At 51.3% G+C, this 13,195-nt stretch overlaps 1 protein-coding gene across 1 annotated transcript in view; it reads left to right on the top strand.

Annotated features, from left to right (window-relative positions):
- pitpnm3 (PITPNM family member 3) overlaps nt 1-13,195 on the top strand; it is a 48,417-nt gene that overhangs the window by 30,966 nt on the left and 4,256 nt on the right. The window contains 8 exon segments of the mRNA XM_067246730.1: nt 1,412-1,601; nt 2,219-2,338; nt 3,068-3,276; nt 5,647-5,804; nt 6,464-6,634; nt 11,934-12,152; nt 12,371-12,481; nt 12,484-12,518. Coding sequence (XP_067102831.1) covers nt 1,412-1,601; nt 2,219-2,338; nt 3,068-3,276; nt 5,647-5,804; nt 6,464-6,634; nt 11,934-12,152; nt 12,371-12,481; nt 12,484-12,518 — 1,213 coding nt within the window.

Here is a 13,195-nt window from a genome sequence, read left to right as displayed (position 1 = left end):
CATGTACAAGATGATCACTAATTATGTACGCCACAGGCATGTCTAATGAAACTACCAAAACCACCCAGTAGCTAAGGAACTTCTTTTCAGGTGACATAAACCCTTGACTCATTATCATCAAAAGCAGGTGTCGGCATAAACAGATGACTAATTATTCACCTTGGCAAATAAACATGGAAATGAGAGGAACCGAGCTGCACTGGGCCGGGATGGGGCCAGTGTGGGCAAGCTGTCTGGAGCTGGGATGGGCTGAAAACATGTAAATAGGCCATGTCCCTTCTGACTGTTTTGGTAGTGTGTGTGTCCGTGTGGGTCCCATACTAGCAGCAGGGGTCCGTGTTAACATGACAGGAGCCAGACCCCGCTTGACTCCGCACAGCTAGGCTCGATTTTAGCTACACACACACACACACGCCCGCACACAAACACACACACGACACACACTCCTTGAGGCCAGAACAGAGCACTAGTCCTGAGGCTGTTTGACACCCCTGTCACACTACCTCCAACCTCTGTTCATGTGTGTCTGGCTCTGCTAATGAGAGAGCCGGTGACTGTCCGTGGCTGCAGCCGTAGATCAGACTTGGCGCGCTGCTCGCCGCCTCCTCCAACGGCGCTCTCTGATGGATGACAACAGAGCCGCCCCAGCTGTTCAAGGAGAAGGCACACTGGTGCTGCCATCCTTCATGTGTTCCCCACGCTGTCGGGTAAAGGCTCGGCCATGTGCGCTGTCACTATCTGTGATTTACACACACACACACATGAACCCGTGCGCACAAACGCACACACACACCGCGTCCTCTATGCTGTGACCTGTGTCACTTTGCTAATCATGCCTTTCATCTGCTAGGATAAGATCCCACCCATCTCTGTCACACACGTACACGTAGTCTACATTTACATTCTGTCTAAAATAAGATGGAGTGTAGAAATTGAGTAGGCAGGCGATGGATTAGAGATTATAGGCTTTTCCAGTTTTGCCTGCCAGGCTGTCATACTGCTCCTCCGGAAACAGAATAAAGAAGACAAAGAGAAAGAGAGAGAATGAATTCTGGATCGCCAAGGACATGCTGATCAAATGTCTTTTAAGGAAAGTCATCTTTAAATGGGGCCCAGCTGTGTTCTAGAAGGATCTTTGATTAGGTGAAGCTACCTATTAGGAGACATCCTCCCACAGTTTTGTGTTATGGCTACTCTTGATGAATGTCAAGGTATCATTCAGCCAAGTACACTCTGACATAGACCAATGGAAACATCACAGAACTATGGCAACAAACTGATTTGAAGAGGCTCTCCCACTAGCTAAAGGCTTTTTTTTCATTACCTCCCTCTCTCTTCTCTCCCTCCTTTGCTCCCTCCCTCCCTCTCTCCCTCCTTTGATCTCTCCCTCCCTTCCTCCCCTGTCCTCTAGTCTGAACCCGTACAGCTACGACGAGAGCTGCGTGTCCAGCAGCGTGGACCACCTCCCTCTGGCTGCCCTCCCCCTCCTCGCCATCGCCTCACCGCACTACCAGGATGCCGTGGCAACCGTCATCGCCCGCGCCAACCAGGTGTACCACAGTTTCCTGCAGTCCCAGGACGGACAGGGCTTCTCCGGGCAGGTGCGTCACCCCCTAAACACACACACACACACACACGAGTCACCAGGGATGACTCATGGTGAGCGAGGCAGCCAGGGAAGGAGAGGGGGACTCTCACCCTTTCATCTTACGTGCCACATCCAATCACACGCTGCCGACAGTTTTGCAGGAGCTAATGATTTTAGGAAGAAGTGGTAATTGATTTAGTGTGGACCATGGGTTAGTGTACTGCACGGTTGTCCCCCAGGAAAACATGTCCCCCGTCACAGTGTCCACCCACCCTGGGGACAGAGGGTGCCGGATCATTCCTCCTGTGTCTTCATACGTGGGACGTTCTCTCCTGGCTCCACTGTGGCGACATTATGTATTCGCGACGCAATTAAAAAGTCAGGGGCGTCCAAGTACAGTTCGTGCACGTCAAAGCAATTATGGGAAAAGTGTGTTGTTCTCTCCGTCTTAATGAAGTGTTTTATTGACATTCAGACTGCTCGGTGAGTCTCCGCAGACGAGGGCGCTGGGTCCTCCTGCTGCCGTCCAGGCTCTGGCTGGCTACATTGATTGAGTGGAGCGAGACGTCGTTCTAAATCAGTTTTGCTCTGCGCGCCCGTGTGCGCGTGTGTTCTTTGCCCCCCGACCAGGTGTGCCTGATGGGAGACTGTGTGGGGGGGGTGTTGTGTTTCGACGCCCTGTGTTTCAGCAGTCGCCAGAGACACAGCAGCCCTGACAACTGCAGCAGCAACAGCAACGACAGCCTCAAGGTAGGCCACCACAACAGACTACCGATTTTAGTGTTTGGCTAGCTAGCGGTCGGCAGATTGCCATTGCGTTAGCATTAGCTAGATTTCTGGCTCAGGACTGCTGAGCACATGAGCATTGGCCCAAACTGTGGGTTTAGCCATCCTCCCATGACAGAAGTTGATACAGAATGTCTCAGTGTTTAGTGAAAGGCCTCTCTCCTCGCAATTCGTTCTGTTTCCAGTCCATCTGTTCCCATGCGGCTCATCTGTTCCCCGGCTCTGACGTCTGTCTGTCCTCTGCCTGCCTGTCCTCAGTTAAACTGCCTTGTCATATTCGTTTACAACCAGTGAGCACCACAGCGTCCCTGGGGCTGCGTGGTCTGTCTGTCAGTCACCACCACCTCCCTCCATTTTCTTTCCCTTCTCCTCTGTCTCCTTCCATCTCCTCTACCTCCATCTCCTCTCCCTCCATCTCCTCTCCTCTCTTCCACCCTCATCTCCCTCTGTCTCGTCTCCCTTTTAGCCTCAACCTTCACTTCACCTTTCCTGGATACTCAAAACTTTGGAGAACACATATCAGTTCAACCTTGAAAACCTGAACTAATAATATCGCACAGAGCCAAGCCCACGTTTTCTCCTGCAAGCTGGATAGCAGCATTATCTCCTCACCCTCTCGTTACCGACATGGTGGGAGAGTTTGTGTGTGTTTGTGTGTGAGCCTGTGTCCCATGCTGTCCTCCTCCCACACAGGATACCCCGGGGCTGCTGGGAGAAGCCAGCCCGGGCCTGGGCTCCAGCAAGAGGCTCAGCAAGAGCAACATCGACATTTCCGCCCCCAGCGAAGGACACACCCCCAGCGAAGGACACACCCCCAGCCGACAGCTGCTCAACAGGAAGCAAAGCGACTCGTACGACGGAGACACCTTTTCCACTGGCCAGCATCACAGCTTCTTCAGCAGGTAGACCACACACACACACACACACACACATACATATATACATACATGCACTCACACATACATGCACTCACACACACATACATACACTCTCACAAACTCACACACACACAAAAACAGTCCCTTAGCTCACTATGGTTAAAAAACAGGAGATAGGATGTTGGATGGATTCAGGGTGAAGTCCTGCTTCCGAAGTCCTGCTTTACGATTCTGTTGTGTGTGGGCTGACTGAACGTCAGTCCATCGATGATGTCAGCGGTGGGTCATCTAGGTCTCTCTGGACCGTGACTGACTCTGGAATGTGTCACTCCTCTGCCTCCTGCAATCAATACTTGCAGCGAGATGGCTCCATGTGTCTGCCTGACTGCACCGGGCTAAAAATAGCCCTTCCTGTGCAAGAGTGCATGGGAGACAGAGCATGTAGATGAGGAGGGGGGGGGGGGGGGGATGGCTCGCTGCCATGCTAACCCCACACCCCTTGAGGAACCAGTGTTACGATGCGCCTGCACACTTCAGTGACTTTCACTGTGTCCCTCAGCACCCCCACCCCCCTCTTTCAGATTTCATTTTCCAGATATGACTCTTTAACTCTCCTATGCCACTAGATGTCCATGGCAACACCCCCCCCCCCCCCTGAACCCTACTTGCTATTCTGTTCATTAAAAAGGAAGCGAGGCTGAGTGAAGGATGGACAGCCCCCTCTTCCCGTGGAACTGCCCAGGCCCCTGCATCTCCCACTGGGCTTCCCAGGTCACGCAGAAGCCCTCAGACCCTTATTAGAAGCCTGTTTCCCAGGCAGCAGCCCACTCACTGGGCCCCAGGGACTCAACCGCCTACCTGGGGTTCACGTCCATGTCAGGATGCTCCTCCCTCTCCCCGCTCTGATTGAACTCAAACTGGGAAATTTCCCACAAGGCTCTATGCTACCAGCAAAATCCTTGACCCCCTCCACCTCTTTTGCTCCTTCTGGAAACGGAAGGAGAGAGTGTCCGGTCGAGTCCAGAGGTGTGGTGCAGTCTGTCTGCCTCTCTCTCAGTGTCTCACTCTCTTAGACAAAAACAAGGACAGCTAGACAGACAGCTTGTGGCGTTCTCAGCTGTGGAAGACAACAAGATTGATGAAGGGCAGGAAATCAGGTTGCAGCTTGTGCCAGTTGGAGGGGGGTATGGAGAGAGGGAGGGAGGAGGGGGGTAGAGAGAGGGAGTGAGGGGGAGTGAGGGGGGTAGAGAGAGAGAGGGTGGGAGGGAGGGAAGTAGGAAGTCAGGGAGGAGGGAAGAGAACAAGGGAGCAGGCAGAAATCGAAGGCCAATTGATCTGGCCTCCTCAGATAGCTGCCGGCTTTCATCCCCCCCTCCCTCCCTACGAGACCTGGAGAGGAAGTGTGTGTCTTGGCCGGAGTGCCGAGGGCAGAGAGGCGGTCTTTGTCTGGAGCCTGGGTCTGAGGCAGACAGGTCTGTTCAAACAGCCGTCAGCCTGCCTGGATCCTCTCTCTCTGCTGGAGGGAGATTGGAGGGTTCTTCAGCCTGCGTCATAACCAGGCTAAGCTCACCGCAGCACAGCACTGGCTTTCTAGCTGTCTAAGATGTTACCCAAACAAATTGCGTTTCACAGCATTAGATGGCTAACTTGTGTTCCCCATACACATCCTCTTACACAGCGCTAGCTAGCTAGCTGGTTACCATGTGTTCCCCATACACATCCTCTTACACAGGGCTAGCTAGCTAGCTGGTTACCATGTGTTCCCCATACACATATTCTTACACAGCGCTAGCTAGCTAGCTGGTTACCATGTGTTCCCCATACACATCTTCTTACACAGCGCTAGCTAGCTGGTTACCATGTGTTCCCCATACACATCCTCTTACACAGCGCTAGCTAGCTAGCTGGTTACCATGTGTTCCCCATACACATCTTCTTACACAGCGCTAGCTAGCTGGTTACCATGTGTTCCCCATACACATCCTCTTACACAGCGCTAGCTAGCTAGCTGGTTACCATGTGCTCCCCATACACATCTTCTTACACAGCGCTAGCTAGCTGGTTACCATGTGTTCCCCATACACATCTTCTTACACAGCGCTAGCTAGCTGGTTACCATGTGTTCCCCATACACATCCTCTTACACAACGCTAGCTAGCTAGCTGGTTACCATGTGTTCCCCATACACATCTTCTTACACAGCGCTAGCTAGCTGGTTACCATGTGTTCCCCATACACATCCTCTTACACAGCGCTAGCTAGCTAGCTGGTTACCATGTGCTCCCCATACACCTACTGAGCACTCTGATGAACCAAACACTACAAATTAGAACCAGATGGATATAAACTATGCTGTAACTGCTCTCTGTGTGTGTGTTGGGGCCCTCTCTGCAGCCTAATTAAGGATGGGGTGGAGCTTCATCCAGGCAGTAACCCCAGCCTGGTTCTGAACCCCGGCTGGTTTGACTTTGAAGTTTCCGAGTGTTTCCTCCTGGGCTGTCCCCTGGGGCTGGTGCTGGCCATGAGGCGCACCGTGCTACCTGCTGTCCAGGGTACGTTCTGACTGGAGGAGACACACACGCACACAGACTTTCACACGCACACACAGACTTACATAGACACACACGCACACAGACTTTCACACGCACACACAGACTTACAGAGACACACACGCACACAGACTTTCACACGCACACACAGACTTACAGAGACACACACGCACACAGACTTTCACACGCACACACAGACTTACAGAGACACACACGCACACAGACTTTCACACGCACACACAGACTTACATAGACACACACAGACGTACATAGACACACGCACACGGAGACACAATTGCATGCAAGCTCACAGAAATTCACACTTTCACACATACTCGCACCCATTCACACTCACACCCTCACACACGCAACAAACAAACACACACACACTCGCACACATTCACACTCGTTGTCAATATCAGTCTTAAGCCGGTAACTCACCAGAAAGGGACCAGGCTGTTTGTTTCCGTGGTTTTCAAATGTACCACACCCCCAGAGGCTAGTACCACACGGTTGCGAACGTGAACATACAATACACACCATAAGACCAACATTTCCACAGTCCGGTATGGCAACATACACTGTGAGCAAAGCTTGGGAAGGAAGTGAAGGTAAAGTCCAGTGGATGTTTGTCCTGACGGCCGCTGTCCGTGGTCCTGCAGCGAGTCACCTCCGGCCGTCCTGCTCCCAGATCTTCAACCTGTTCTACCCCTCCGACCCGTCCGCCTCCAGGCTGGAGCCCCTGCTGCAGCCCCTCTTCCACAGGCTGCCCCCCTTCCCCGTGCCCCGCTACCAGCGCTATCCCCTGGGGGACGGTCGCTCCACTCTCATAGGTGAGAATGCTCCCCCCGCATCAACTACACACACACACACACACACACACACACGTACACACATGTACACACATGCAGAGCATTTAAACAGGATGTTAGGCTAAAGGATGGAAGGTTCGTGCCGCCTGTGAGCTTGTCTTATTGTATCGCCGCACTGATCGTTTGATTACGGTTGTGAATTTCAACTCTGCTTCGACGTTCGTGGAATCTTAAGCACGCTGAAATGTTTCAGGTTGAAGGACGGTTGTGATTCTGTTCTCAGAGACACACACACACACAAACACAGAGAGAGAGAGAGAGAGAGAGAGAGAGAGAGAGAGAGAGAGAGAGGGGAGGGAGGGAGGGAGGGAGGGAGGGAGGGAGGGAGGGAGGGAGGGAGGGAGGGAGGGAGGGAGGGAGGGAGGGAGGGAGGGAGGGAGGGAGGGGGCTTTCCCAGGTTGTTTGTACTTGCAGCACTGCAGGAACATATATGTCTCTGGAACCTAAAGCCTGCTCTTGGAATGTGATTCTAACTCATCCTTTACTCCACACCTTTCTCTGTGGATCAGTGAGGGTGTGAGCGTGAGCGAGACTGTGCTGGAGGCGACGGCGTAGCACCGGGATCCCTGCTGAAAAGAAGAGGAGGAGGAAAGGAGTTTCAGAAGGAGTGGGGGTGGGGGGGGGGGCTGTGGTAGGTAGGGCAGACTCTCCCTCTCTTTAATTAGGCGCTGATCTATTTATATAATGTTTTATAGCTTCCTTTTGGGACTCGGAGGCACACCAGCAGCAGTTCTGACACTTCTTGTTGCTTCTGCTTGCAACTGTCTCAGCCTGGCTCGCCCAGAGAAAATAGGCCATGTCTGTCTGTGTGTGTGTTCGTCTGTGTGCGTGTGTCTGTGTGTGTGTGTGTGTGTTTGTGTGTGTGTTTGTCTGTGTTTGTCTGTGTGTTCGTCTGTGTGTTCGTCTGTGTTTGTCTGTGTGTGTGTGGTGCGTGTGCGGTTATCTGTTGGTGTATTTATCTGTCTGTGTGTGTGTGTGTGTGTGTGTGTGTGTGTGGTGTGTAAACTGCAGTGAACACATACTGTAGTGTACCACAATCTCAACACCATCATTGGATTAGATGCTTACTGATATGAAGATACTGATTCGTAATTACAAGAACGTCGCTTAACCAGCGATGATGTTTATCATGTGCAAACTACCTTTTAGACCTTGTAAATCCACTGCTACCAGACCACGTAAATAACATGCTCCTGCATAATTGAAAAGAGCACTGGCAGTTAGGCTTAAGTGTTTGTTTATAGCTAGAATATCACCCATGTTATTAGCACAGGGTCTCTTGCTGAGCAGGTGGGTGGAGTGTGAGGAGAGAGAGACCGCCACACACACACACACACACACGCACGTCTCTCTGTTGCAGCTCCCTGCTCTGACGAGCTTTAATTATGATACTACATCTCGCAACAGCGAGGAGTTGTCAAAATATGCATTCAATTAAAATTCACTGCCAGGTACATGTACGCACTCATACAACACACGTAGGCACGGGAACACGCTCATTTCCTCTCTAAGGCAGGAATTAATGTCGCCATGACCCAGAGAACCTCATCAGATTCTTATGTGTGAGACTTAAGCGTTACTTAAGCATGAAATATGACGCATTTACTCGGTGCAGGTATAGTGTGGTGAGGCAAGCCGCTAATGTACTAGAGAGATCTGACTGAGCAAATGCCGGATACATTACGGGGGGGGGCTGAGCAAATGCCGGATACATTACGGGGGGGGGCTGAGCAAATGCCGGATACATTACGGGGGGGCTTCTACAAGACACTGGATGTCTTGTAGGAGCTGGGAGATACCTCAGAGAGCAGGCTGCTTCTGAAGGCTCCGGGTTCTATTTAGAAACTGCAAGTGGCAGCTCGGATCTAAGATGGATTCGAGAGACCGCAGATAGAGTGCGGCTAGTTTGGTTTGTTAAACGTTTTAGATCAACACTTGTATTATTGTTTTTGTTGATTTTATGTAAAGCACTTTGAGCTGCAATTCTTGTATGAAAAGTGCTATATAACTAAAGTCTTACTTACTTACTTACTTACTATTTAGATGTGTCATGGCTAACGTGCAATCATCCTGGCTCAGCTTGGTGTTAGGAAGTCCTCCCCCGCCTCCCTGCACTCCGTCCACGCTCCTGCTGCCTCACGTCTCTCCTTTCTTTATCCACTCCTCGCTGGACATCACAGAGCTTAATTTCCATACTGATCGGCTCCATCTGGCCCCTCCCCCTCCAGACTCTCACCCCTGTCCCCTGTCATTACTGCACCCTACCGATCTCTCCCTCCCTCGCTCCTTGGAACTCTCTTTATGTTCTCCTCTGTGATGGTCTTCCAGACTTTGCTCAACACCATTTTTTACTCTGTTTGTCACTCTGGCCTTTCTTCTCGATCTCCGACACTATTCCGGTGTCTGGGTGTGTGTGTGTGCGTGTGTTTGTGTATGTGTGTGTGTGTTGTGAAGACAAAGTCCCTGCAAACACTGAGAACTGAGAGAAGATGAAGGAAGCATGCACAGAGGAGAAGAGAAGGTCTCCTTTTAAGAGAGCAGATGATTGCATGTTTGTGCGCGCGTGTGCGTTGCTTGAGTGTATGGGCGTGTGAGAAGACAAAAGCAAGTCTCATAATGCATCAAATCAAGATCCCAGCACCTCCGGAACAGTCTGGAATACAGAGATTGCGTTTCACGCTTCAGATGGTCTTTGTTGTTTCCATAAACGGATTATCTCCTCCCTGCACAGAAAGCACAATCTTGCATTGATCTCAGACAGTTCTCTTGGGCGCTTGCCCCTCAATTCTAGATATTAGTTTTGTCTAGTTTTCTCGTTGCTTTTCTCCAGTCAAATCAAGATCTCTGTATGTCCTTATTCCCGGGTGCCTATAAAAGGCCGTCTAAGTGTAGGTTGTGGTCCAGCGTGGCCCTGAGGCAGTATTAGCAGCACATGATTCCTGCTCACGTCTGGCTACATCAGTATGCAGCTGTGTGCGTCCCTGCCTCGCGCAGCAGGGCCCGATCCAGCGGCCGCGGAGAGGAACCTCACGGACACGCCGTTTAGACTGCTGATAAAGGTCATTCAGCCGGCACGGATGGGGTTAACCTGCGCCAAATAGATGCACCGATGCTGGCACTGTCTTTTGGTATTCAGGTTACATACACTGACATCCATGCATCAGAGCAAATATTCACATCACATATTTTATTTTCACAGCAAACCCGGCTAAAGACACACCCGGAGCCCATTAGGGAAGCCCAGCCAGTCTAACGGGCCCCTGTCATGGTGACTGACTGGAAGGATACTCAGGGGGCCCCCAGTGGAAGGCTGAGGGAGGAAGAAGAAATGACATCGATCGGGGCGGGGCTTTAACCTTCGCTGTCTGCTCCGCAGGCACAGTGCACCTCACATAGATATCATGTATTCAGGGACCATTTCCATCAGACAGACACACCCCAGCCCCGAGTACACTCACACACACACACACACACACACACACACACACAGACTCTCTCTGTCACGCACACACACGGACAACACAGATCTGTATTTACAGCCATGCTGTGGAAGTACCTAATGGGGCATTCTCTGTGCAGATGCTAGGTATAGATTTAATTAGGCTTTTTGAGAAGAAAACACAGACCATGGGAAATGATCGGAATGATTAATCAGAGAGATGGCATTTTTTTTACGGCAGTGTCCGATAGGTGACCAGGAGACTATACAGTCTACATAGTAACTATCCACAGGAATGTCTCCTTTTATTCTGTGTATTTCTGAGCATCCCTCCCTCTGTCTCATCTCAGTCCTCCTACACAGTAGTTTTGATGATGACAGTTGTGTTGATGATGTTCTCACAGAGGTTAATGACCATGTTGTCAGAGCTGGCAAATTGTTTCTGAAGTGTGCGCACAGGCTCGTACAAGCTCGGCTTTCAGAACAATCAGCTTCACACCTCTGTCAACCACAGCGCTGCTGCACCAGGCGGGCCAGAACCAGGCCTCTCAGAACCAGGCGGCCCAGAACCGGGCCTGCCAGAACCAGGCGGGCCAGAACCAGGCGGGCCAGAACCAGGCGGGTCAGACCCAGGCAGGCCAGAACCAGGCTAGCCAGAACCAGGCGGGCCAGAACCAGGCGGGCCAGAACTAGGCCTGTCAGAACCAGGCGGACCAGAACCAGGCCTGTCAGAACCAGGCCAGCCAGAACCAGGCGGGCCATAACCAGGCGTGCCAGAACCAGGCCTGTCAGAACCAGGCCAGCCAGAGCCAGGCGGGCCATAACCAGGCGGGCCTGAACCAGGCCTGTCAGAACCAGACCTGTCAGCTGCCGCAGCAGGAGCACAGCTTCAGGGCAGCTGCCGAGCTGGGACACTGGAACAGGAAGTGTTGTTTAACAGCAGGAGACATTGTTTGGTTTGTGTGGTGTGGATAAAGGATGACAGTACGTGCTGAATGGATTTAGGAAATACATTAGACTGGGTGTTCGAGAGGGGACGTTGCAGTTGCTGAGTGTGTGTGTGTGTGTGTATAAAGAGGAGCTTATAAGGCATTGATGTGTTATTGATCTGCACTAGCCGTCACTTGTCTCTTCTTACAACTGAATTATTAATGGACTCTAGTACTACAATACTACAAATGCACTCTCCTGGAGACATAAAGTCAGATCTATTCAGCCTCGGTAGTCACACGGGAGCTTCCGTTGTCGACTCAGATCTTCTGAAATTAGCAGTCCGAGCACAGAGAGAACTGAATAATGTGTGTCTCCCCCCCCCTCTCCCAACACACAAGCACACATAAAGGGGTCATAGGTAATAACTCGATGCTCTCTTCTGCATCCCTTTCAGTTCTTCATTTGAGAGGTTAAATCTCACAGCCTCTTACAGATGCTGGGCTTTTGTATCGTACGTAATCTCCAGTAGATTGAGCCGCGTCCCTAAGAGCGTCTGCTAAATAAATGACTAAATGTCCCACTTCCAACGCCTTATGGCACTGATCACATGTCACCTGAGGGGTTAGGAGGGGCATTGTGCTCTAGCTTTATCGCTAACTCAATAATGGACAGCAAGGTGCACTCCTTTGTCCCATATGTCTGTCTGATTTCCCTCTCCAGTAAGCCAGTCAATACCTGGACACTGAGAAAGACTCATGTCATAGATTTCCCCACAGAAGCGACTGGTGTCGATACTTTGAAATCCTGTTCTACTGCCTTCTCCGTCTCTTGCCTTTTCTCCTGCCATATATAATTTGTTATCTCCCCCTTTCTGACCCCCTCTTCCAGCCGACGGGATCCACAACCACCCAGACGTGTTCCTGGGGGTGGGGGGCAGTCCTGGGGAAACAGCGGGGAAGTCCCCCCCTGAGGCAGATGGCAGTGGCAAAGCTGGAGGAGGAAGAGGTGAAGAAGGAGGAGGGCCAGGGCGCAGGGCCAGTGTAACCAGCGTGGACAGCGAGGCGTCCGGCTGTTCCATTGGCCGGCTGGCCAACACCATCACCAACAGTGAGTGGGCGGGCTCATTAGCAGGCAGAACAAAAGGGCACACAGGGGGGTGGGTTGTGGAGCTTGTTTATATTCTGCAGTTTTCCAGGCTGAATTTCTCTCGGTTTATCGCAGATCACCCTCCCACACTACTGGCTGTTTTTCAGGGCCTGAACATAATCGATCTTGATAAAGCACTTGCTTTGTCTTGCTTGTGTGTGTGTGTGTGTGTGTTTCAGTCTCCAGCAGCTGGTGGGGATCCAAGCGTCTGGACTATGCTCTGTACTGCCCTGACGTCCTGACCTCCTTTCCACTGGTGGCTCTGCCTCACCTCTTCCACACCTCCTACTGGAGTCCACTGACGTGGCCGCCTTTGTGCTCCGCCAGGTAAGCCACCACAAACACACATACACACACACTCTCACACACGTACACACTCTTACATACATAGTCATGTTAAAACCAGGACAGATGTCGCGTTTGGTCTGCTGTGTGTGTGTTTGTATGATCTGTGTGAGCGTGTGTGTGTGTGTGTGTGTGTGTGAGGTAAAAGGGTCATCCTCTACTCAGTGATTCCTCTGAGACTCTAACAGAAACAGAGTGAAAGCAGTGCTGCGTGTCGTGTCCCTATTTAAAGCACTCTGGACCACAGACAGCCTTTTAACCTGGTCATTAGAACCCATCACCCCAGGAGCTGGGAACTTTCCTCAATCCCCAGCTAGATGTGTGTCTGTGTGTGTGTATTGGGAGTGATGTGTAAGGAGGAATGGCAGAGCATCCTGTAGGAAGTGACATCTCTACTGTGAGGCTAATAAAGCTAGTGATCGTTATCTCTGAGCTCCAATCAATATCACATCATGGGATGCCTATGGACCTTCGGCTCCACATTAAAGCCTGCCAGATCACAGTGTGCGCCAGCCCGCTTAATACCTGTGCTCTCTCCAGAAGGAAGTCAAATCCAGGAATAATTATCTTACATCATGGCGACATAAAAGACAGAATCTTCAGCAGAAAAGCTTTCATGTTGCCGGGGTAATAGAAAGGCCAATTTTTAAGACCTTTTA

Source organism: Osmerus mordax, chromosome 11 (assembly GCF_038355195.1).
Source record: "Osmerus mordax isolate fOsmMor3 chromosome 11, fOsmMor3.pri, whole genome shotgun sequence".
Taxonomy (NCBI): Eukaryota; Metazoa; Chordata; class Actinopteri; order Osmeriformes; family Osmeridae; genus Osmerus; species Osmerus mordax.
The sequence above is the reverse complement of the archived record's forward strand: the minus strand, read 5'-3'. Positions and strand labels throughout refer to the sequence as shown.